The following is a 27,213-nucleotide window of genomic DNA, read 5'->3' as shown; positions in this document are numbered from 1 at the left end:
AACTGGAGATGGTTTTTAATTTAAAAGAAAATATGGTTTAGGTGGTATGCGTCGAAGGATGGCAAAGTTTTAGTTTAAGTTTTATAACCATTTCACCTTGAATTCCCCAAAACCCCCATTTGTTTCTTAATTTCTTGGAAATAAAGTTGGAAAATAATGCTCAATGCTTACCAAAAAAATCACGTTACCATCTCTGTTGGCCAAAAGTCCGTCCACGAGTCCCAGAGTCCAAGTGTCCCAGTGAATGTGTGGCCATCGAAGCGCAAATTGTTTGAGTTGCCAATTTGTATTAAAGGTGAATTATGCAAATAATGCGAAGACTTCGCCGATGAACTCGCAACTCTCGCAGCATCCTCCTGCTCTGTCTCTTTCTTCCTAACTGTCAACTGTCACACAGACACTTAAAAAAAAGAAACAAACACGAAATGCTGGCAAACATCATTTGTCTCAGGGCATCTCTCTCTCCGGCAGCTTCTTCGTCTTAATCTTCTGTTGTCGTCGCCGGCGTCGTAATCTATTATTAAAATGCCATTAGAGCGGTTCACTCTACAGCCCCCTTAGTAGACCCCCCGAGAGCCCCACTTGTACACCTCATATGGCACCTATCCCCGCCAAAAGCCATACAGTCTTCATCATGAAGAAATGACAGCTGTCGTCCGTCTCCGCCAACAACGGCAAATGTAATTATCGATAAAAATCATTTTTCAATCGATTTTTCCCAATATTCCCCAGCATTCCAGGTCCCACAATTTTTGCATACTCTTTATGAATAGGGATTTTTGTACTTTAAATGAATATATTTTATATTTTATTGACTATTCTTTTCTATAAAAATTTATAAATATTAAGGCTCTCGAAAATAAGTCCTTATCATTAATATTCATTAGAAACTAGACTTTAAGGTTTTAGGTGTTTAAGGGCTTCGAAAAAACATTAAAAAATTAGTTATGTACTATTCTACAAGCAATCAATATTTTAAAACTGTAAAACATTCTTAAAATCTATTTATTTAAACATAAACGAGGTTTTGGTTAACAATTTATGAAGAAATTTCTGTTTTTCTGTCAAATAATATTGCAAGTTTTAAATTAAATTAAATACATAAGAAAACATTATTTTAGATGAAAAATTATGTCAAAAATTCTTTAATACATTGAAGCATAAAACACAGATTTTCAAATTTTTTTTTATGAAAACAAAAGATTTTTTATATGAAATTTTCAATGCATGTGTTTTTCAGCCGCCAATAAAACAAGCTCTTCTTGAAGCTCTACTAATATTTAAAATAAGCCCTAAAAAACAAAATTTTAGCTCTCCAATTTTATAATACATTTAATAACTTCCCCTTAAATCTTTTGTAGAAAACCTAAATCTTCGTGTTGACCATAAAATACACTTCAGTTCCTACTACAATCTTGCCTAAACGTTGTCAAATTTGGCGCGAGCAAAAAAGCACGCGTGTCCTCAGGGCGAAGCAGACTTTTTGCTGACACTGTGTGTGTTTGTGAGTGTTGACTTTTGGCAGTGTGGAAATTAATTAGTGTTAAGTTGAGTTAACTCTTGGAGACCTTTGCATAATCAAGCGCTAACCTGGCCAAGTGTCAGAAATAGGTAAGAGCTTAACCCATTAACTGCAATTAAGCGGCCAATATTCAAAGGGGTATGGCAATTAACAGTTCATTAGTTTAAGTTTTTTGGCAAATATTTTAACTTGGTCTTTGGCTATTTATTTTTCATCTATACAATATTTAGTCACCCTGGGGTGAAATTTTGTGGGTTTTCTAAGTGGCAGAAATATAGAGAGCCGTTATATAAAATATAATGCCACAAATTCCCCCCAAATGCCTTTGGCTCTAAAAAAATATTTTAGAAATTTGTTACTCAGTAAGGCAATAGGAATTTTAAATATATTATTTTATTAAATTTTTCTTTTTTTTATAAAGGAGATTACTCTACAGTTGAGTGACTTTTTAATTATCTAGCTTGTTATCTTTTGGCTTCATATCGATATCGTCTTTATAGCCGGATCAGATTAATCCAATTGGTTTCACGAATCAATGATCTGAATCAGAATCTGAATCTGAGTTTGTTTGTGTTTGTGTGCATAATTGATCGCTCATCGCTGTTCAATCATTAGACTCATTAAAAGCGCATTAATTTGCCATGAAAATCGGGAACACATCGCGAAATTCACTCTAAATCGATCTGATCTTATGGCCCCAATAGCGAAAAATAAAAAAAATGGCAAGAAAAAACAAAAGCCATATTAAACAATGGTCAAAACTGATCGTTAAAAATAATAGAATTAGAAAAAAGAAATAGAAACGATAGCCTGCGAATCAATTTCATTGTCTTTACAAAAAAACTAACAAATAAAAACCTCTCAAAACATTTTGAATTGGTTTAATAAATTATTTGTTTCTTTTCTCCCAACATGGCATAAAAATGTTGAATGGAGTGTTTAGACAGTGCACTTAAAAAATACATATATACAGTGTTAAACTAGAAACTTGAGATTTTAATATTAATTTTTTAAAAGCTTAATAAATGTTTCTTAGAAAAGCTTTCATAGAAATATTTATAATTTTTTTTACAGTGATTCCTAGAGGACTTCACCTAGGAATCTTGGCCTGGCTTTCAATTTTGGCTAATTGGCATGCGTAAGGCGGCCAATACGGAGTCGCCACCATCGGAGTTCGCTTTTGAATCCAAAGTCTGAAACTGAATCTGAATCAGAATCTTTGAGTTTTAGTTTCGAGTCTGGAGTCTCCAGTCTCGAGTCTGACTCTGAATTTCGAGTCCCAGTCGACGCCTGTCAGACCAGGAATTTTTTTTGCACCCAAATTGGCAGCTATTGTTGCTGTTGTTGTTGGTGGTGTTGACCCACTTAAGAGCCAAGTCAGAAGCACAAGCAGAGGCAGAGGCGCTTTTGGCTAAAATCCAAAAACAGTCAGTGGACGAGACAGGCGAACAACGTTCAGCAAATTGCAGTTGAATTTCACCCACCTCTCCTCCCTTTTTTTGTTTGTATATACATTTATTTTCAGTGTTTTTTTTTTTTTTTGCTTAACTTTATTGTTTATTCTGTGAGGTTTTTAAGAGTTTTTGTTTAAGGTATCCTGATGCCTGACTGACAAATTTCAAGGCATTTAATATGCAAAAAGCACTGGCAGTCCAAGTAAGGAAAGTCGATAAAATAATAAAAGTTTAAGGGCTAAGATTTTGAAAGGGTATTGAAATATAATTTTAAAAAATTTATAGATTAAAAAAGTAAAATTTTTATACTTATTAAAAGGGTTAAGAAAACTTGAAAGAAAATTGTTTTTGCAGAAGAAATTTAATCTACCAATCATAAACAAACATTTGATTTGAGTTTCTTTTTAGTTTCTTTGGGAAATAATTATATTTTAATATTTCCAGCATCCCATATTCATGCCGTTATATAAGTACAAAATATACTCTTAATATATATATAGCCAATAAAAGTAAATATATATATCCCTTTAGTTGTTCTGCCCAAAAATGGCATACAACTTGTTGCCCTGTTTTATTGTATTTAATTTTTTTTCTTTAATTTTCTTTTGTCTTGTGCGGAGTTTTATTTTGTCTTGAATTGTTGTTGTCACAGAGTTTAAATTATAACTGATTGATTTATTGGTTTATTGTTTGCAAAATAAGTCATCGCTATAAAGTTAAAAAGAATTTAGCGCTGTGGCGCTCAATAAAAACAACATTAAATCAAGATCAGCATAAAAACCACCCAAAAAAAAGAGGACAAGAAAAAGGAATAAAAAATGAAAGAAACTTTAAATTTAAACTTAAAAAACAGAGGGGGAAAAAAGTAAGACTTGTCCTTCAATTTCAATAAGAGACCTGGGAGTCTTGGCCTGATTATTTGATGAGTTTTAAATTAAAACTTCCTTATCCCATTTAAATATCAAGTTTCGTTCAATTCATTAGTCATTACTAATTACTAATTACTCTCAGCCTTAGAATCTTAGCCACTTGACACAATTCCCTCCCAGCTAGAAATATTCCGTTCTTCCTATTTTAAAAAAATGTAAAAAAAAAGAAATAAAAAGCGGAAAAAGAGTTAAGTAAGTGACTATTTTTAATGGAGTTAAGTAACCCATCGGATCCAACAGTTAAAATGCATTTAACTTGGCAATTGATTAGCCAACCGCCGCATAAATAAATAATTGCACAAAAATGCAAACAATTTGCCATGGCTGTTATATGGATATATAAAGATATATATGTGGATATATCTGGTTCAGTGTCTATGGGATTTTTGCACTGGGACTCCACTGGCCGGAACAACAAGCTCATAATCATGCAAATGTGTCGCCAAATGAGATGCGGCGGATGTTGAATGTTGAATGTTGGATCTTGGATCTCGGTTTGAATTGGAGTTGGAGCTCCGTAATCTTGAGGCTTTTTCCCCCTCTTTAATATTCAATGCGATCCGTCGTCGATCAATGTCAATTTTATGTAATAAATGCACTGCAAAAAATTGTTTTCTACGCAAAAGATGGAAGGATATTTTACAAGGGATTATTCAATATTTAAGTCTTAACTAGTTATTACATTTAATAAAATATCTTTCTAGATAACTAAATTATTTAGTTTATTTTCTATAAATTTAAAAATTAAATTAATTGCCTTTTAGATCGGGACTATAATCCCTAAAGCAATTAATCTTATTTTATTTTTGTAACTATTTTTCCTTTTTGAAACAATAAACATTAATTAAACCATATTTTCGCTATTTAAACTTTATTTGCTGTGTATTTAAATGCCTAATAAGGTGGCTTTTTAATTCGCAGCTAATTTCAGGCTAATTCCTAGATAATTTAAAGCCAACACCAGGACCACACCACGCCCCTCACCCTGCGCCGCACCCCTTAACAGCATCCTCATTTATTACGCGGAAACGGAAGTGCGAGAGCGAGTAAGCCAAACAAAGTGCAAAAGAGAGGGCACATCTGAGAGTTGTAATAATGAAATAAAAAAATATATCATTTATAATTATTAAACAAATGTCAGGTGTTTATATACACCAGTTCTTCCTCTTTCCACTGGTATTAGTTTGTAATTTTTATTTGCTTTAATTTTTGCTTCTGTAAAAACAAGTATTTTAATAACTTAATCAAAGTTAATTATTAAATGATTAAAGAAACCTGATATTTTGGAAAGAGTCTGAGAGGAAGATGGTTAGGCTTGTCATGATCTAGGGGGCGTGGCATTTTAAGCCTCTGATGGTCTGTCAACTCAGTTTAGTGGCCACAATTAGCCACACATTTTGCCATAGAACCGAAGAAAAGCTAAGAGACACTTTTCAGAGAAGACGACTTTGGAGAATTCAATTTAACCAAGTGATTAGACGGTTCTCCAAGTGATTCTTTGGTAGATTCTCTATAGAGGATTCTCAAGCCAGCTTACCGGTTCATCTTCAAGTTTAGAATTTAGATACAGACTTAAAAAGGCACTGAAAGAATAATTATTTATAATAATTAATTAAAATTTATTAAGACTTAAATTGTGACTAAAAAATAATGGAATTAAAATATAATAAAAATTAAAGCTTTATGTCATTTAATTTATTTCACTTAATTAAATAATGCATTTTTGTTTCAATACATTTGTTGCTAAGCTTGTGGCTAAAATTGATTTTAATCAAGCCTTAATTTTCCAGCCAACAAAAGTCAGAGACAAACTGAATATAAAGTGAATAAAAAGTGAGTGTAAAGTCAGTTGTAAAGTGAATAAGACAGAACGTATCGAATCAGATAGGATGAGATTAAATTAAACTCGATTCAATAGAAGACACCCTTGCAGCTCTAAGAACTTGCAACTCTAACGATAACGAAAGACTTAGGAAACGAACTTCTTTCTCTAAAAGAAATAAAGTTCAATAACCTAATCAAGTGACTGATAGATACACGTTTCCCAACAAAAATAATAATAAAATACAGAACCTGATAACAATGAAATCAAATTTTGTATGCAATGACATATATTTGTTGTTATTTTGACTATTTTTTGTATTTTTTGCTTCCTATTTTGCAAAACAGATCGAGTCAGAGAAAGAGATGGATAGACGCCACTTTAAAGCTTAAACTAAAGACAAAAACTATCGGTAAAATATAATAAAAATTTATGGCGGGCCATTGTTCAATTTTATTGTTATTATTTCGCGTCGTTTTTATTCATTTGTCTGGCAGCTGTTCTCCGTCTCTTTCTTTTGGCCTTTATTATATGGTTATAGCCATCTCTTTCGAATGTTGCGCATTCTTAGCCAAAACGTTTAAAAAGTCGAAACAATAAAAAATCTTAGAACTATTGTCTGGCAATCTAAATCAATACACAAAGGAAGCTATATTATGTTTGGATTTTTTTTGTGATTTATTTGGTGAATTTTTGTATATTTTTTTTTATGCAAAAACCGTTAGGAAAATACTTGAAAAACATTTTCTAATATTTCTAGTACTCAATAAATAAGTCGATAATTTCTTGTTTAAACTAAATAAATCGTTATAAATTTTTATGTTCTGTCCCATTAATTTTGCATAATTCCCCAAGGGCCATTAAATACCTTAATTTATTTAACTTCCATAGGAAGACAAAACCCAACCGCGTTGACAATCTCTTTTTTTTATTTATGACATTTTTTATATATACCTCTTTTTGTATTCCGACATTCTGATCTGTCCAAATGTAAAGCGTGAAGTTTTATCAATTCCAACAGACACCTGGCTAGCTACCTGGGCAGACAAAAAAAAACCAAACGCGAAAAAAACATAAATGAATGGCAAATCAGTTCGAAATATTGATCGGCGAAAGGTTTAGCCAAGTTAATAACAATCGAATGAAAAGAACTACTAAACATCATCATTAGCATCGTCATTCAAGGGGCCTGTTGTCAGAGGGTCCGGATCGAGTGTGAATTATATTATATATCTGGTATCCCATATCTTATAGAGCTGTTTGCCGAAAGAATGTTAACAAGCTTGTCAAGAAAAAAAAGGTTCTGCGAGGAAGGTTCTTGGAAATAAATGGGAGGTATATTTTAGATTGAAGGAATTTGAATAAAATGTTAAACGAGCCTCTAGGTAACATTTTAAAGAAGGGTTGGGAAGGTATTTGATAAATTACTTAATAATACAATTAATAAAATTTAACAGAGAAACAAAGAGAAGGTTCTACCCAGACATGATCAGATTTATTATATTTTATTATTCACAGTATTTATTATCTTTCAAATAAAAAATATGAAAAGCACATGCATTCACTTATTGAATCTTAAATCATTCCAAATTCAACAAAAACACAATCTTAAACTTTATTTCCAAACCGGAAAAGAACTGCCCAAAAATTTCGATTTCCCAAGCGACTTTCCGTCATTAACCTTTCACTTCCCATCATATATGCCTGATGTTTCTTAAATAATAAACCCAAAATTATCAGTCATAAATATGAAAAAATCGTGAGAAATCACAGAATTGAATACAGATCTGAGAAATACGAGTGCCAAAGACGGAAATTTCTTACATAAATTGTTATGATTTCAAACAGAAAACAGAAATGTATATATATCGATCTAGAAAAATTACCATAAAGTATGAGTATAGAATGGTCAATGGCACTTTGATTAAGTTGTTTGGCCAAAAAATCCCCATAGACTAGATCTTCAGATATTTCCATAAGAAAATCCAAGGGAAAGGTGTGAAATATTACAGCTTTTCTTCGCTGGGCAGTGGGCATTTGGAAAATGTTTTGATTTCGAACAAAACAAACGCCACAGGAGGAGTCCCCCGACCTCTTCAAAAATATTCAAATCATTTTGAAATACGAGTCTGTATTTATTAGCGATTAGGACTGGGCATGAGATTAGTTTTCGAATTTACTGTGAACTTATGCAAATTGAGTTTTAAACAAATTTTCGAAAGTGTCAAAAGCTCCACGAAATAGATGTTAGAACCTAGAACAGGTGCCTGTCCATTGAAAACTGATATCTTCATCCTCTGACTTCTAGAAATTTATTTACATTTTTTTTTTTTGGTTGCTGTTCGATGGAAGGTGTGAAAAAAAGGTAAATTTCTTGGCGCACGCTTCTAAGTTCAACACTCGTGCTGGTTGCCCCTGCCACCTGCCACCTGCCACCAGCCATCTGCCCCAAGAGGTTGCCCCAAAAGTCAATCAATTGAAATGCAAATGCCGCCGACAGCCACAAGTTGAAATATTTAAATACAAAATGACAAATCGTTGAATTATGAATGGAAATCTCAACTCGAATAAAGACCCGCCAGAACAAGCTACTCGAGTAAAGAATGGTTGGAATGAAATTAATTATATTCTTTATAACAGAGTTACACAAAAAATTTTATCAACGTGGAAAAAGGGAAGGTGTGTTTGGGATGTGTATGTCTAAAAAAGTGAAAAATCCTGGTGTAATTTACGTTTTTGGTGGAATATTTTGGTTTTGTATTTTTTGGCTAGGTTTCATGATAGGTTTATTTTTCTTTGTGATGGGTTTTCTGTTGGGTAAGTGTTGGTATCCTTCAGGACGTTCATAACTATAAAGATTTTCTGTTCTATGTTGTTTTACGATGTTTGGCCATAAGCGCCCTTCGACATCATCCAATGACGAGAATTCCGCCGGCATAAACTTATTAAGAGTGGTATCTGAAGTACTCATCTCAGTCTCGCTAACCGAAGTACTTGTTGTGGGTGATCCCACCACAGCTTTCGGTATTTTCTTTTTAAAAATTCCTGAGAATCTTTTTTCAACCAAAAGATCGACAGATGCCTTATCCTTTTTAATCTTTTCAATATCGAAGTTCTCGTTCTTTGGCATGACATCAGGAGTACGCCACGACGGCTTTTCGGCATTCTCCAAGCGGGCACGGAACTTATTGGGCTCCGCCTGAATCGAACGGACGTACTCGACGAATATTTCGACGCTTATGCTGTTGGGGTATCCCAGTTTCAAGTGTTTTAAGTAACGACAACGGGGGTCCCGGATCCAGACACGGCTGCCAACGCTCTCCTCGTGGCCAATGGACGGAGTAAGGACCTCGCACTGCTGAAGGGCCATGGCTGTGTCCAGGCAGGCGCACAGCTGATCTGCCAGATCTTGATCCAAATCCCGGAGATAATCCGACCAAAAGAGAAGAAATAGAGGCGGCAGCCAAGTGAATCTGACGCTTTCTAGGACACGTCCGATGTACTGTTTGCGTTCTTCATAATTGTAATATATCCAAATGAGAGCGGCATAGAAGGTCTGACAAGAAATTGTATCCGGTTCGATGTGATATGCGGTACTTAATGCCCGTACTTACCTCTATTTCAGACTGCACAGCCAAAAAGTTAGAGCCCAGCAGAAGTCTGCAATGATCCACACTAAGTTCGAGAAAGTCCAAAGTTCCCACAAGGATCAGGAAGCACTTGCCGACCCGTAGCAGCATCAGTTCCGCCACCTGAGTCATTCCTCGCTTCATGGCCAGGCCGTAACAATCAAAAGCCTCCAGTTCGCTGTAGTTGTTATGATCGTTCAGACAATCGTAAATGCTGCGACTCAGCTCCGGGCAAATGAGAAACTTTGCGGCCTGAAGCAGATCCAGAATCATATCGCTCTTGCAGTAGATCTCGTCCTGGGTCATCCAGGCATAGGCGACCGCGAAGCAATCGGGGCTTATCAGCTCATCGGAGAACTTAATGCAGTCCCCGGGGCTGAACGAGTTGTCGCGGAACATGCGACAGAATAAACGCAAGGCCAGGAGATAGCACTTGAACTTTGTGCCGGCCACCTCAACCTGGAAATCTGCACAAGAGTTATCTTCGAGAACGACTGCCAGTCGTTTGGAGAGACTTTTCTTCTTCAAGCGTACGCCGTTCCTGAAGCGGAGGTGCGGCATGAACTTGTGCCATCGGTCGATTTGATAAATTGGATCGTATGGGGTACTCGGGAACGCCTCTTCGTTTAAAAGGAACTCTTTGTCGAGCTGGTAAAAGAAATCCATAGCTCTATTCAAAAAATATACTGATTCAGTCAAAAGCTAAAGATAGACTGACTAGAACTTGCCGGAAAGCAAGCCAGTAACTGAATACGTTAGCAAGGGCATACTGATTACATTTTTTTCAGAAATGGTATACTATTTCCTGATCGCATAAAAATTGGCATGGGGTGTCTAGTGTCTAGTTTAAGGGTGTCTAGTGTCTAAACCCATATTTTAGCAATGGTTTGGATAAGAAAAGGAGGTAAATAGAAAAATTAAAAAACTATATTTAAGCAATGGTTTAAATAAGGAAAGGAAGTACTTAGTTCCCTGATCACAAAATGGTACACCATTTCAAGATCGGATATGAATTGGCAGAGATGTGCACATCGGAAGGGGCCAAAATGGGGATACTGTGAAAATGCAGTCTTTTATAGGGGCACCCCTTGGGAAAAATATGGAAAAAATAAAAAACGATTTTTAAGCAATAGTTTGAATGAGGAAAGGATCTATTGGGTTCCCTGATCACAAAATGGTACCATTTCAAGATCGGATATAAATTGGCAGAGATATGCACATCGGAAGGGGCCAAAATGGGGATACTGTGAAAATGCAGCCTTCTAACGGGGTGCCACTTGGAAAAATATAGAAAAATAAGAAAACGATATTTAAGTAGTGTTTTGAATGAGGAATCGAAGTAGATGATGCGCAGATTGCAAAATGGTGTACTTTTTCCTGATCGGATGTAACTTAGCAGAGGTATGGTTATCGAAAGGGGCAGACTGGGAAAATTTGGATAACTAACACTTATATGGAAGTTCCCCCGAAATATGTATGAATTATTATCATAAGTCGCGAGTGTGTGTGTGAGTTCTTCTTGCAGCAGTATTTCATGGCACGACAGCTGCCAGATTGCTGCATCGGCGGCTGCTGCTGCAGCATCTTCTGCATCTGCATCTGCATTAGCCGAAAGCAGATAGCCTGGCCAAAAGCAAGCTGGCCGGGCTAAAGCAAACGAGGAGGCACGTTGCTAAAAAGTCAGCGGAAAAGTCAGAGTTGGAGTCACTCAGCCAGCCAGCAGCCGTGCGGCAAATGAAAATATTTATATAGAAGTTGTGGCAGACACTTTGCACATTGATTCCTCCGCCGATTAACGGTAAATGCAGTCTTTGCAAACATATATCTATTTATATTCCTGATTTTGAACACGTGACGTATGCGTAATCTGGCGCCAAGTCCCTCGAAAGTAGCTGGCCAAACAAAAAGTGGCAAACAATAATTAGAATTAGACATGGAAGGCGTCAAGTTGTTTGCCTAATTAGTTGATAACTAGTAGATATAGCTGTTGATTAGTTTGTTTAATTAATACAAAGTGTGCTGGCTGTTTATTCTGCTATTTTTTTTACGGACCGAAGGTGTTTGAGGAAAGAGTTTCTGGGTTTTTAGGAAACTTAAGAATGTCTTAGGAATTTATTTTCTATTTGGATTGTAATTGATGAATTCTTTTATTTATACAATCTATTTAATAATTCAACTAATTTAATTTATTAGGTATATCTATTTTGTTATCAAATATTTTTTTAAACCAATTTCTGCAGAAGATTTTTGATAAAAGTCTACAAAAACTCAAACAATGTTCTGTTTATTCCAGTTTGAACTCTAATTTCCAGATTTTGAATTCAATTTCTTGGTGTGTTGTTGCATTTCCATTTGTGCAACGAGTGCAACTACTACTTGTATTTTTTTGCGATCACCTGTCTGATAACCCATTAAATGCTGACCAGAGAACAACCTTCACCAATCGAGATTTCTGGTTGCTATTTCTGTTGCTGCCCGTTTGCTGATAATCTATCGTCGTCTATCAGCATGCATCATGTTGCAAATGCAGCAACTGTTTTGGCGAAAATTTTGCAAGTGCCTGCGCCTTGGCGTTACAGTTCCCTGTCTGCCGTCGTGGCTGCTGTGGCTGCTGTGGCAGCTGCAACACGTATACATATACTTGGATACACTCTTTGGAGTCCTCTTAACCTGGCCTAGACCCTCCTTACCCTCCTTACCATCCTCCTTTCAGCTGGCCTTAACCCACCCGGGGACCCGGTCCCGATCCCGGTCCCCCTTTAACCCCCAACAGGCCCAGCCAAATGGCAATCATTCACTTTTAGCCAAAGCATAATAACAATATTTCAACTAGTCGCAGTTGCCTGGCACGCGATCCATCTTGACTTGGCCGGGATTATGGCGGGGGCTGAGGGGATTTAAGTTTGAATTTGAGGGGGCCTAGGAAAGGCGTTGGGTGGGGGGGGGACGGGCGCAGGGGGGCAGGGGGGAGGCTGGCTGCAGCAGGGGGTGGGGCAAAAGGAGCGGTCAATGGCGCATAGAATTTCGATTTAATCGCGTTCGTGGCTGCTGTCTCAAGAGCACTTGAAAAAAATTAGGGGATTTAATTGATTCAAAATTAATATTTGGCTAGGAAAAATGTATATTTATTAATCAATTATAATTTAAGCATTATGATTTTATTATGAATTTAAAGTCTCAATAGGGTTTTGTTTCTACTAACAATTTTAGCAAAATGTATTTAGTTATTAGTTCATAGTTCATTATAGTCTTAAAAAAATTATGTTAAAAGATAACACTTATAACTATGTATAACTAATATATAAACTAATATATAACACTTCCGTATAACGTATATATAAAAACATATATTCTTGTTTAGATTTATTTGATTTAATTTAAGCTTTTTTATTAATTTGGTTTATAATAATAAAGAAATTAGATTGTATAGATGTGTATGATTTAAACTAAGATCTTATTTTAGTACTATTCATTTCTTATTAAAACTAAAAATATAAAAATATGAACTATAAATTTCTTGAAGTGCATCTAGGCTGCTGATGTTGCTGCTTTTGATCTGATCTAAGTTGCATTTAATAATCGTCGTAGTCGTCGTCGTCGTCGTCCTCGTCGTTGTCTGAAGTCTCAACAAGTTTACTTGCCACAGACACAACAGGCAAAACAGGCTGCAACTTCTGCAGATGCTGCAAATGCTGCATGTTGCTGTTGCCGCTGTCAACGTCAAAGTCACAGTATTTGTTGCAATTGCTGATGCTGATGCTGCTGCTGCTGCTGTTGCTGCTGCTGCTGTGTTGCTGTTGCGCCTACATTCATATTTCAGCAATTAAAAATCTAATTGACAAATACTTGAGAGACAACGTGAAGGCAGTTTCCAGTTCACAGTTGTTGCAGCTGCTCCACATGCAACATTGCATTGCAACTTGCAACTTGCAACCATCTGCCATCTCCCTCTCTCTTTCTCTATCTCTTTCAACAAGTTTTCTAATAACTTCATCCAGTTAAAGCCAATCCATGCCATTTTTTCACATATCAGCTATTCCATCAGATTTATTTATTAGCTGATTATGCAGAAAATCAAAAAAAAATCAAAAAAAGAAAATGAGAGACCCCTTTTGGGGGGCGGGTGCTTGTTGGTTTGGGGGCGGGGTCAAGTACAGTTGAGCCCCCGGCTTAACGGACTGCTGACTGCCTTGATTGACCATCAAGTGTGCACTTGGATCTTGGATCTCTCGGAAAACCTCGCCAAGAAGGGGGCGGGCCAGTCGGCCATGGGCACGCGACCAAAACGAACAGCCGGGTCAGCACGTGGCTGGCCATTGAACAAAAAGGGAACAAATAAAAGAGATTCCCCTTTCATCAAATCTAATAAATATATCTACCCTTTTTAATGCACATTAATTATGCCAGTTTCAAGCCAGACTTGTCATTAGCCACTAAATGCGGTCAAGACTTGGCCAAGAAAGTGGGTCTAAGCTGCCCACCCTTCAAAAAGCCACTGGAATAGAATGCATTGTTAATAATGCTTAAATATTAAATAGATAACACAAATATAAATTAAGTAATTATTTTATATTTCATTAAAGTTTTAAGACAATTTTTAACTTATTTTATATAACATTTTAAATTGTGTTTTATATCTTAGACTTTAAAATACTTCTTTTAATCAAATGATGTAGTTAAGAATTAGTTAAAAATTTGTTTAAAAAATAAAATAAATTCAAATAATTTTAAGTTATTAAGTATTAAGTATTTTAAGTTATTACATATTTATTTATACAAATCTTTTAATCTTTTAATATAAATTTATAAAGCTAAAAAGACTTTCTTCAAGTCCCCTTTTAATAAATAATTGATATTTACTAATAAATCTAAATAATGTTACCTTGTTTAAAATAAGTAAGTACTCTACAAAATCTATAATTGTTTTAAACATTTTTTTCAGTGCTGATAATACACTTTCCGCCCACTTAAAAATTCTTCGAAAAATCAACAGCTCCATCAAAAACCAAAACCATGAAAATGCCTTAAACACCTGACTTCCTGGAATCAACAGCTGCTCTTTAATAAACTTAATTTCTCTTAAAAAAGGGTTGTGAGTTATGAGTTGTAAGAATAAAAAAAGAAAACTTGCTCAGACGTGTAATGCTTAGCCAAATAAAGAAAATAAATTATCATAATTTAAAGTTTAAGCCTGAAACAATTAAATAAAGAATTTTGTTCAACTCAGTGAGCTCATTAAAAGATAAGAAACATTTCAAATCCTATCTAAGCAATTAGAAAAGAAAACTAAAAGTAAAAGTGAAAGTCGTTCAAGGACAAGAAATAGGTCCTTTACCGTGATTGCAATTTAATTTATATATTTTTGTTTTTGTCCACGATAACAGAACAGTGTCCCAGCAGTGTCTGTCTACCTGATTTTTGGAAAATTTACCTGAAAAATAGGCGTGAATGGTAAGCCGAGAAGAGGTCCTTTCAGAGTCCTTTTGAGGCCTTTTCTCTGTTTTCTATTTGTTTATATCGTGAGAACTCTGGCGTTGACAGGATGTATTTTTCCTCCAAGTGAGTGGCTGGGAGTCTGGGTGTGTGTCTCTGTGTGTGCCCCCCATCCTCCTTCCCCCCTGGAAATGATGCATTAACATTTATCACACACCTGCACATTTTTCTCCATTTTTTTTTTGTCAGTTTTCTTTTTGGGGCATCGTATAGTATGCATATATAATATCTTAGGCTTCTTCAGTCTTGAGGCTTATGAGTAAGTATATCTCTATGCATATGAACTGCCAGACGCATGTAACCGTGAAAACCCATTTTTCTTGTTCATTGACCAAAAAGCAACAACCAAGAAACGTACAGAAATGTACAACAAAACAACAACTATACAACAACCAATGAACAACCAAACAACAACATGCCAGCGAACAACGAAAACATTTTTTTGCCAATAAGTTTTCGGCATTTGGGGTTTGGTTTTTTGTTTTTGTTTTTGTTTCTGTTTCTGTAATTTTTTGTTGGTTTTAGTTCCAGACTTGCTCTTAGACATTTGGCTCTTTCACTTGGCCACTTGACTTTGGGCTTAAAACAGTGAGAGGAATTATGGACTATTTTTAGTTAAAAGAAAAATAAATTTCAAGAAATGAGGAGAGGTTTTTAAAATTATTTTATACTATATTGTTTTAACAATCTATTATATAAACTAATAGAACTATAGCCTGTGTTAATATTAAGTAATATTAAAAATTATCTATAAGTTCTTAATCCTATAGTATTTTACCTCTGTACTCTTTGAAACTCCCGCTCGCCACCTTCTATGCCTCTCCCATGGGCTTGTTTCGTCTGTGATTAACATTGGCTTTGGACTTGGCCTCCTCCTTCTCCTACTGGCCCTCCACGCCCCTGGTAGGCCCCTTTTCCTCCTCATATTTTTTTTTAACTGTCTGAGAAGTCAGTCACGAGTTATGACCAAGTTGCTGATATTGTTGCCATGGCTCTCGGCTGCTTGGATGTACGCGTGCTGTCTCCTCAATGACAGACCGAAAGCAATCCGAATTCTTTAAGAACTTTTTAACCAAAAATAGAATACTCTACTTCAGGGAAATACAATTTTTATATGAAAGATTTATATTTAAGAGTTAATTGGAGCTTTATGTTTTTTACACCAAAAAATAGTATTTTTATTCAGGACTTCTACTTGGATTTGAAGTGGTTTAAATAATAAGTTGTTGAAAATCGAATAGTCTTTGTTTTATATTTTAATAAATACAAAGTTTTATTCCCAAGATATTTGCATTTTTAAATTTCAAAATTATCAATTTCTAAGCCCTTGAAAAATATTTAAAAGCTATCTACTTTAAACCAAAATATTTATACTATTTATTGACTTCTCAGACTATTCTTCATATATTTATTTAGCATTTTCTAGACTGTCTCTAAACGGCTCTAATTGTCTTCTATGTCCACTTAAAAAAATGTTAGGGTATCAGAGTCGGGTATATGACAAACGGTAATCATAGTTTAGTTGGCAAACAAACAGGTGCCCTAATGTCAATAATGTTGCTGCTTTTGCTCTCTTGGAGTTGTTGATGTTGCTTCTGTTTCTGCTTTTTGCTTTAGCTTCTTTGTACATTGTTGTTGTTGCTTGTCGTTTGTTGGTTGTTCATTATTGGTTGCTTGGGTCTTAGCCCGGCTCGGTTGTCATAACATGTTGACAAATTGCCAACACATTTTGGCCACATTTTGGTCTCCACTGGAGGTTGTTGGCCAACATTGTCTGAGGCATTAGCTTGGCTTGAGGCAGGAACTAATTTTTCGAAAGGAATTGGGCTCATTAGGGACAAAAACATTATATACTTAAGAAATGAAGAGTCTTTTTCAACTTAACTTAATTTGTTTAATAATTGTCTTATTTTTGGATTCAAAGTTTTATCGAGAACAATGTCTTTTAAATTAAAAATAAAATATAATACATAGAAATCTTTAAGTAAAAAAACTAAAAATATTTTCAGAGTTATCAGAATTTTTTTACATTTTTTAAGATGCCTAATAATTTAATGAAAGTAAGAGTTTCGTTACTTTTTTCTTCAAAAAATGTCTTTTAAACAAATATCATTTGAAATAAAGTTTAAAAATATTTTAAGAACCAAGAATTCCAAATGTTATCTAAAACTATAATTATCTTAAAAACTTTAGGAATCCCTGTATATTTTTTTAAAGGCTTCTAACAAAATAGATTGCAATTTTGTCCCCTAATTTTTTTTGCTAAACTGTCGATTTAGCCATGTTTCTGTTACAATGTTGGTCTACCTTGGAGCTTCTGTTTGTGTAGTTCTTTCTTTTTTTTAGCCAGTCTTAACATTGGATTCTTTTTCCATTTTTTTGCCCCTCTATTTCTTTGGAAGACAAGAAATCGTGATTTTTGTGTGATCGTGATTTGTTGATTTGTGTGACTGTCATTATTGCGGTTGTCGCTTTCTTGTAGCTTTGGCTTCTGTTTCATCAAATCATTTTCGTTAATTGTCAGATCTACACATTCTTTCTGTAAATCCCCCTTGACAGAAGGGAGCAAAAATACCTACACACCATACATATATCCGGAAAATGATCCAACATACACACGCCTTTGGAAAATTCTCTCACCAGCCGAGGGAAACAAAGCCAAACAAATCGGATTAAGCAAATATTTGCAACAATGTTGGCCAGATGAAATACAAAAAGTATTAAATTTCATATTCTGAATATTCGGGAAATGTATATTTTGGAACTAGCACCTGTAATTGTTTCCCACGGATAAGCGGAAAAGCGGAAAATGCGGAAAAATCGGAAAAGCGAGGGTGCTGGCTGCTGCCTGTCTTGCGAATCAAATTTTCTTGATCGATATGTGAGAATGGAAACTTGAACATTTCAGCATCCCTCGGTGGTAGTGCCTGACAGGTATTCAGATATATAGTATATCCACCTACCCTATTTTCTACCTGTGACAGATCTACAAAAAAAATTTATTAAATAGACAACAGATGATCAAGGGTGCGCTTCTTGGTCTTTTTGTGGCAGAAGGGTTGATGATCCTTTACTTTATGGGAATTTATTTATGAAGCTCTGATTTCAACGATGGGAACTCAAATTTCACAGATGGAGCATTTCGGTAGATTTTTGGGGTAGAAATTAGCCCAAGTTGTTGTTCTTTTTTGGGAGGCTGGGGATTTTTAACTTCCGCAAAATTAAATAGAAAAGGTTTGTTTTGTTGCTTGAGAAGCGGAAGTCCTGAGATGGTTTTCTGAACAAAGTAAAAAAATAATATGGTATTTATAAAAGAAAACAATAACTTGAACATTTTTGTATATAAACTAAATTTAGTTGATTTAAAAAACAAGAATAAGTTAATATTTGAAAGAATACAATGAGCTTATTAATAAACTGAATAAATCCAAAAATAATTAAATTAATTATCTCAAGAAACTGTTATTCAAAAAATTTTATAAATTTTTAACCTTATTTTTGAAATCTACTTTATAGTTATTTTAGCTGAAAATCACTAAAACTTTTCATCAGCAGTCTCTACTTGTTTTATTGCCATTTTAATGTGGCTACCTTGGCCCTTGAGGAATTCATTAAACACTTTAAAGAAAGCCTGAAGACAAGACACATTTTAGGCCTAAACTAAAAGGCCCATTCAACCATTCTTATGCTAAATAAAGACTTGCTAAAATTTAACTATAAATAGTGAATGCTGATCAGAAGTTGTTCTCATTTTGATGTCTGAAGAAAAAAGGGCTTTGACATAAAAAACAAGAATGTATTTTTTTTAAGTATTTGTTAAGCTATTGTATTGCAATCCATTTTCAGAGCGACCTTGCTTACCTTTCCTCACCTTTGATGTTGATTTGATTGAAAATCCAAAAAATAAAAACAAACCGAAAGGCGATCACATTGAAAATGACATTTTTTTTTATTTTTCTTGTTTTTTTTTTGTTGGTATCTCCCAATTAGAAATCCATAAAAATCAATCCCCAACAATGGACTGTGTGTGGATTTGGAATTGCATTCATTAAAAGTCAATAAAACGAAATAAACCCATTGGCTTTCTATACAAAATCCTAATTGGGCAACAAAAAACCAACAAAAAGGGGGACAATTAAAAAATGAAAAGAAACAATGAAATGAAAAGAATAATGATTCGGAATGAGAATCAGTATCCCGAGAAGAGAAAAGGGCAATATAATATAAATAAATAAATGAATAAAATATATTCCATGTTGAAGAAATGCAACAGAGCCTACAGCGATTCTCATAAAACTTCTATTTCTTCTATTCTATTCTAGAAACTCTTAAAAACCAGAACTAGAGAAAAAAAAACAATAAAATAGATGAATCTTTGTATAAATTTACAATTCGAACAAGAAAACACTTTTAATTCGTCTTTCTCTTCAAATGGAAATCGTGGAAACTAAAGCCATGAAACTCTAGTCCAAATCGAATGAATTAAATACAAAATTCACTTAAACAGCCAACTTAAGGCTCAATTAAATGAGATTTAAACAACAACAAAATTAGAAATTGGATTTGAAGTTTTCGCAATGATTTATTTGGCAAAAGAAAGGCGCACAGCTGGCGGAAAATGGAAAATGCTCGAGACAAGCCACAATGAATTGAAATTCGTTTCGGCCGGGCTGGTTGGCTCACAAATAATGGCTAATTGAGCCTGAGAACAAAGCCACCAGCCACATGGCCGAGGAGTTACTTTGCGGTAAAAGTTAAAGCCAAAGTATTGAAAATAAATATATGATAAATCAATTGTTGGCGGACCCTCTGGTCATATTTTGTATTGGCCTTCTTTTTTTTGTCTGGAGTATCAAGTGTTTTTTTTGGTAACTAATGTGGCCTATCGACTTGGAAATTATGTGGATTATAATTTAAGGTTTTGGCTAGAAAATAAAATTTATTATAGAATTTTAGAAATTATTTTAAGATATTCAGAAAACAAAAGAACTAAGCTCTTTTGACAGGCTGTTGTACGTTTTAAGGATTTGTTTTAAAAGTTTTCTTTTAAAAATGATTATAAAATATTAGAAAACTAAAAACATAAGTTTTATGAAAAATAAAATTTAAAAGTACAGAAATATATTAATTATAAAAAAAAGTTGTTATGCTCCAATAAAATCATAGAAATTATGCAGTTGGGAAAAGAATTAGAAGAAAATGGGAATCTTATTTAAAGTTATAGGCCCGTGTATAAATAAAATCTAAAAAATGTGTAAATATTTCTTTACTATTTCATACATTAATTTAATAAATAAAATGTATAAGCCAACAATCTTATCAAACTTCAAAACAGGGTAACAAAAACGAAACTAGACAAGGATTTTCCCGCGATCGCCGATCACCAAGATGATGCGATTAAAAAGGGGGGAAAATGATAAATAAAAAATAAAAATAAAATAGAAAGAAGACCAAGATCGAGGGAGAGCAAAAAGATGCACATATTTAAGCGCAAATACGACAGTTATTATTGTTGGCCGGGAAATTGCCTGAGAATGCAATCAATTAATTGACAAACTGCGATGATCGGGCCGAGAAATAAAAGTCGGTGGAGTCTGTGAGGAGATGTGGCCAAAAGGCGACGGCGATCAACTTTTTATTGGCTCTTCTTGGCCATTGGTAATTGGTAATGGTATTGGTACTTCCCATCTCTCTCTCACTGTCTGTCTGTCTGGGTGTCTCTATGACTATCTTGGCCACGTTTGTTGTAATTGAAAAAAAAAAAATAAAAAGAAAATGTGCAAAAATCCCAAATGCATTTGCTAAGCCCAGTATTTTCCTGGCAGCGAAGCGTGCGAACAATTTGCTGTTCATTCGATCTGCCTTTACCTCAGGCGGTTAACAGAGGGGGGCGGGGGGTATGGAGCTGGTAAGGGGATACCTAGTATCTATGGGGTTAAGAGCATTTCGCATTTGCATTCGTAATTTGTATGCGTAGAACGGCCAACGGGCAAGAAAATGAGAAACGCTTCTAGCTTTTGGCGCCTTTCAGTCCTCAGTCCTCAGTCCTCAGTCTGGTTATGGAGACACCACCCCCCACCTCCCCCTGACTGACTGCCTGATAAAATTTCCTTATTAAATAACGGTCACAATCGATCGATCGCTTGCCAAAAATGCCAGATTTTCTCAGGGACTTTAAAGGGGAGTTTTTAGAAAAATAGTTGCATTTTAATTTATTTTTAATATTAAAATTAAAAGATTAGTAATAATATTAGTTTAAACATTGATTCTTGAATTTTTTAAGCTTTTTAATACACTTTTTAAACTTAATTCGAAATAAATAAACTTACTATCATAAAAAAAGTTATATCATAATAATTACTTAATAAGTAATAAAATTATTATAATAACATAAACACCTATTTAAGTAGCAAACTTTATTAAAAATGAATCATAAAATATTTAATTTTATATATGTAAGTCTACAACAACAAATTAAATACTAAAACTAAATAAAAACAAATAAAAATTGAAACTGAGTTCAAATTTGAGATATTTTATTGTAAATAATTTTAATAAAAACAATTTTTTAACTGTCTTTTTAGAAAAGTAATTGAAGACTTGGTCAAAAGATTTTCTTACTTTTGGGATTTAGGCAACAAAATTAGCATAATAGATTTTCCCAGGAGGGGTGAAGGGGAAAACCCAAGAGGTAGAGGTGTGAAGAGGTGGGTGTGGAAAGAGGGAATAAGAAGGAGGCGGAGAAGGATTGGCAATCAGGCCCGCATCGATCACGAAACCACTTTTTGGTTTAATGCCAAGGAAATTCGAGGCGCCTCTTTTTCCACCCAAGCCCCCCTTAAGTCCCTCCCCCTTCTTTGGGGTATGTGTATGTGTGTTTAGTTAACAGTAATTTGGTGTCTTACTTGTTCTTGCGCGCCGGCAATCACACCTATGGGAATGTCTCTTACACATGTCCAGTGTCCACTGTCCACTGTCCACTGTCCACTGTCCACTGTCTGGTGTCCAATGCCTCATCATGATGATCATCGTTATTATCATCTTTAGCCGGATTCCAGCATGCACTTTGGACAACATATTAGAGATCTCTCTGTCTAGCACTCTGCCTGCCCCCAGATGGGGCACCATCATTAAAAATTTATCAGTTGATTGGAAAATTATAATTCTTGGCCTTTACGCTTTAGCCGAGCTATGATTTTTACAAGTCCAAGGCGAAGAGCCAAGTATTTCTTCTAGTTGTGTACTCTGAGAAATAATTGGTCTTAAAAAAAGGTAAATTAAAACAAAAGTTGATTTAATAATTGCATAATAATAATTATTCTAACATCTAAATATACATATAACTTTAGAAAGAAAATCTTGTTTATATATTTTTCTCAGTGCTTTCTTTTATATAATAGTAATGGCCACCCCTTGGCCTCCCCCTTTTCAACTCTGGTCTGTCTGGTGTTGCTTCTATTTCTTATGGTCACATTTAATAACTGACTGACTGACCAACTGACTAACTGACGACTGGACTGACTGAGTCATGGCGTTTCTGATGGATGCTCTGCACCGATCCAATCCAATCCAATCCACTACGATCCTTACATTTTTTTTTTTCAGCCACCACCTTCCCATCAGCGAATCGCTTTCTTTGCTATCCATTAATATGAAAAGGGTATATTAGTTTTAAGGTTAATAGAGAAAATATAGTTTAAGACATTGTATATTTTGTCAAAATATATTTAAACAACACTATCTATTTTTTTAAAGTATTATTTTAAGGGTGTTACAAGGGCTTTAAAAATATAAATAATTGAGGTTCCAATAAAATTTCGACAACTTGCCAAGTACTTTTGTTTTTGTAAGAAATTATATAGCTCTTAATGAAATTTATGGGAAATTCTAAAACTTTAAGGTAAATCACAGACACAGTTTATTTAATAATATTTTTAAATTCTAAGAACTTAATCAACAAATAAATGACATATTTTGACTAATATATGAAATAAAATGTTTTGGAAATAAAGAGATTTTAAAATAAATACATATCTTTTAAGATTTCAGTTAAAATAAAATTCCTCTTCAACTCCCTGTAACCTTAATCTCATTGTTTTTATAAAAAAGTCTCAAAAAAATAGACAAAAAAATTTAAAATATATAATCCCCTTTACAGGACACTCTCTAGTCCATCACTTTACCATTATGACATTATTTTTTATGAGCTAGCTTCTCCACTTAGTTCCAGATGCGGAAATAAACGCACTTGAATTCCACAACTTGTTACATAAATCGTAATTTTCTATTGACTTGTTCTATATCTAATGTTTATTGCATTATTCGCTACTCGTTTTCGACTCGTCTCTGGTTCGCATTATTATTATTATTTATTATTATTTGTATTATTATTTTATGAATCCCCACCGCTGCCGATCTCCCGACTTCTGACGGCCGCAAAGTCTCATGAATCGCATTCTTTTTCATTTCGCGCACTTGAACTTCCTGCATGACCAAAGATTTCAGGCAACAGACGTGGCAAGGGGCAAAGTGGCAAGGTAAGGCCATGATGGAGGGGGGCAAGGGGTGGGGCAAGATCAGCAGCTCATGTGAACTTTTATGGCCATCATCGGTCATCACTCGTCTTGGATGTAATTAGGCATCTTAGCGGTACACATCTTGGTTCTCAGACTACACGACTTTTCTTTTTGTTTTCTTATGCAAATGGCAAAAAAGAAAAATTAAAAAAATATATATGAACTTTAGTTAGTAGTGGGAACTAAACTAATATTTAGGACCCATATAAAAAAGTTTCAATTTTAGAGTTGAAAATTTTAAACAATGAAGGAAGTATGACTTTAGTTAAGGGGGACATTGTGGTTTCAATACTAGTTTTAGTTTTTCTTTATTTATTTATAACTATTATTTATACCTTTTATTTTTTATTAAATAGTATTTTTTTATATTTATTTAAATAGTTTTTTATTCGATATATTTACTACTTAAGGTTTCAGGGATTTTATGATAAAATTTACTGACCGCCTATGACAAAAACCTATCTAATCTGCTAACTTATTCATTTAATTTATTCATTTAAAATGCATTTAAAATATTTATATTTAAGATATAATTAAACATGTATTGTTTAGTTCATAAAATAACATAAAATCCTATTCTTACTAACATTATATCACTGAAATAATTTAAAAACCAAATCCTTTCAACTTCAAACCTCAAACTAACTTATTCATTTCTTTCCAGATTCTTTCCATAAATGGATTAAAAAACTGAACAATTTTAACATAAAACCCATTTTTAATCATTATTTATCTAACCTGACCTCGTTCCTGGCTTTCGTATCCTATCTTGGCTAAAATGCCTCGGCTTAAACGTTTTCTTCATACAGACCTGCGAAATTCCACATGCGACAAATTCAGAATTCAGAAAATACCTCAATGACTTGGCGATGCCTTCAAATGGCCAAATGGGATGGCAAAGTTGGCTAAAAGCCTGTCAATCGATGTTGTTACGTGAAATGCACTGAGAATTAAAATTGTTTTTGGAATATTTTAAAATATATAATAGTTATTTTTAAGCTTATGTGAAATTAAATATAATTATTTGAAATGTAGCTATTATTTCCTTATTTTAAATGCTATTTTTGTATGTATTTATTTGTGATCTTTTTTAACTGTGTAAAATGTGATCGCCTGAGCTGATGGGATTCTGCTAGTCTTCGACTCTTCGGAGACAAATGCCCTAAGTAGAAGCCCGAATATCTGGCAAGCAATTAGCAAACCGAGAAGCCCAGAATGGGGGGCTTCCAGCACTTCAATTGCAATTGCCCCAAGGGGCTGGTGAATGGGGGGGACTCTGGGTGGTGCCGAAAAAGATCAGGATGGTGGTGCTGGTAGTCGAAGTAGTGGCGGTGGTTGTGGTGGTGGTGGTGGTGGTGCCACCGTGACAGAGAAAAAGACAGACAGAAGCGGGATTTATCAGAGACAGAGCTCCACGAGTCCCCATCGGAGATGGAGAAAAGCAATTCTGCGGCTGACGGTTTTCGCAGAAAATTACAACTTGCGGGTAAACAAAGTCAACTGTTGGCCATGCTGGAGGGTAAGTGGGGGGCCGGAGGAGACCGACGGGAGTGCCTAGAGGGGCGGAGAGGGGCCAGAAACTGCCAGAAGAATTGGCGATGAAGCCACACGCCAAAGCAAGCCCACAAGCCTCATTCTTCACCGCCTTCTTCTCGGTTTTTCTTTTTGTTTTCTATTATTTTCTTTTTTTCCCCCTATTTTTTCTATGTAATTTTCATTTTTTTATTTTATTTTTATTTCGTTTTTTTTTTGCTGCCGGACTTCATGTGGTTCTGGATTGTGGATGTCTGGATGTGGGTGCGCAATTATGCCGCCAGAGCAACTGGGTAACCATAAATTTTCTTATCAGTCTTTACTCAAAAAGCAGGAGCGGATTCGGGGATTATTTTTTAATAGGAAATAATGGAAAAAAGAATAAAATACACATTTTTAGAATAAGTCATTACATAAAATGTAATAAAACATAAAGTTTATTATTTTTCGCACCATTTACTAAGATTTTAAACCTTTATTTATTATAAGAATGAAATAAATGGCATTTTTTTAAAAAAACATTCAACAAAATCTCTCTTTTATATGTTTTATTACTTAAGTATTTTTCAATATATAAAAAAAATCCAAAACCTAAACCATATCTTATATTTTCCCTTACACTTTTTTTTCTAAATCTATTTTTAGTTTAAAAATTGTATCCTTTACAAAAATATTCTTGAAAACCTTTTTGGTTCTTTGAAAGATAAGTTTTTGAAGATATGCCTTATGTTTTTGTTAAAAAAATTATATAAAACTTAGAAGGCCTTCAATAAATAAACACACACAAAATACTCACACGAAACACTTTAAAATTTTTCTTAAAAAACACACATTTTAAACACCAGGACTCCGAAAGACAGGATCAAGATGCAGCGGCAATCAAGAGAACCTACTCCTATTCGGAACACTGACAACGAATTCGATTTGGACGAACTTGCCAATACTCTCGATGCCTTAGGCAATTGCCAAAATGTAGACCTCGCCAATATGGACACAATCATTCGAGCGATAATTACTCCAAAGCCTGAAGTCTTCAAAAAAGTGGAAGAGGACTCTGTGCAGGATTACGAGACCTTTGGGGAGGAAGGGGACCTGGACCTACCGTGGGAGGAAATGATATGCGAGGATAGGGACACTGATGAGGACGAAAGTGTTAAAAAAACGGTCAAGAATCTGGATAAAATTTTGGAACGCATACAAATTCTGCAAACTGAAATATTAATTCAGAAAAAAAAGGAAATTCAAACAGAATCGGAAACGGAAATGGAAACGGGGGAGGAAAGGGAACCAGAACCTAAATTAGATCCCATATCCTGTGAGCTAGGTCTCTCGGCAGAACAATCCGAAATTCTTTGTCTGAAACGAGCCCAACATCGTCTGCAATGCGAAATCGATCAATTGATTTGTTGTTATCGAAATATGAGATCGATTTTACACGAAATCGGCAGGAAACTATCGGGCGTGGAGTGTCAGATCCTAAAGATGCGTCATTTGAACAAAAAACACAAGAAATGGATGGCCGAGACGGCCAATGATCTGGAAGATTGCCAAACTCTTCATCAGTCCTTGGCCACCGCCAAGTTATCGAAACAAATGTGCTATTTGGTTGGTAAAAACAACATGGCCTGTGGCATTCGATACAGTCATCGATATCTCCGAAAGTCCTTGCTGCGCCGCCATCTTGATGACTTTAACTTTGAAATCTCGGATGCGAAAATGTTTGCTCTCGATATAGTGGCCGAAATCGATCGCAGGTTGGCCAATATCAGGGAGAAGGCCGAGATGAGACCCATTCTTAACGATTGTAAGTGCGCGTCACAGTGCCCGAAACGGGACCCGAGCTCCAAGGATGTTAAAGGATATTGATGGTCAAGTCTGGTGTCGCAAGGACGTATTGCTTATTATTTAAAACTCACTTAAATAAATGTTACAAAATAAAATTAATTAAAATGCCTTGTTTTCTGGTTTTAACGATGATTTTTCGATAGAAACGATAGCTTTGATAGCTTCTGAACTTTAAACGATTTAAAGTTATAGTTATACAATAGTTTTGATCCTAAAATTGAATCCTTCTTATTTCTAGTAAGCCTCTACTTCACTCCTAGGAAAACTAATAAAAAGAATCTTAAAATGTTTAGTTTATTTGATAGTTATGACCCTAAACTAAGTCTCTTAAAAATCTTTACTTTTCAGGAAAACCCACATTCCGCCCCTGAACTTTTAACCAAGAAAAATTACCAACAAATAGTGGGAGA

General features: G+C 34.7%; 2 protein-coding genes across 2 annotated transcripts; one reads left to right on the top strand and one right to left on the bottom strand.

Moving 5' to 3' along the window:
* Positions 1 to 8,348: 8,348 nt before the first annotated feature.
* LOC6503062 lies at positions 8,349 to 10,088 on the bottom strand. Its single transcript, XM_001963316.4, has 2 exons — positions 9,342 to 10,088; positions 8,349 to 9,283 (listed from the first exon to the last, which is right to left on the bottom strand). Exons 1-2 carry the CDS (start codon positions 10,020 to 10,022, stop codon positions 8,456 to 8,458), a joined length of 1,509 nt encoding a protein of 502 aa, XP_001963352.2. The 5' UTR covers positions 10,023 to 10,088; the 3' UTR covers positions 8,349 to 8,455.
* Positions 10,089 to 25,737: 15,649 nt separating this feature from the next.
* Positions 25,738 to 26,908, top strand: LOC6503045. The gene has a single exon (XM_001963315.4). The coding sequence runs from the start codon at positions 25,826 to 25,828 to the stop codon at positions 26,822 to 26,824; it is 999 nt and encodes a 332-aa protein (XP_001963351.1). The 5' UTR covers positions 25,738 to 25,825; the 3' UTR covers positions 26,825 to 26,908.
* The last annotated feature ends 305 nt before the right edge of the window (positions 26,909 to 27,213 follow it).

Source organism: Drosophila ananassae, chromosome XL (genome assembly GCF_017639315.1).
Source record: "Drosophila ananassae strain 14024-0371.13 chromosome XL, ASM1763931v2, whole genome shotgun sequence".
Classification (NCBI taxonomy): domain Eukaryota; kingdom Metazoa; phylum Arthropoda; class Insecta; order Diptera; family Drosophilidae; genus Drosophila; species Drosophila ananassae.
This window is presented reverse-complemented; position numbering and strand designations above follow the sequence as displayed.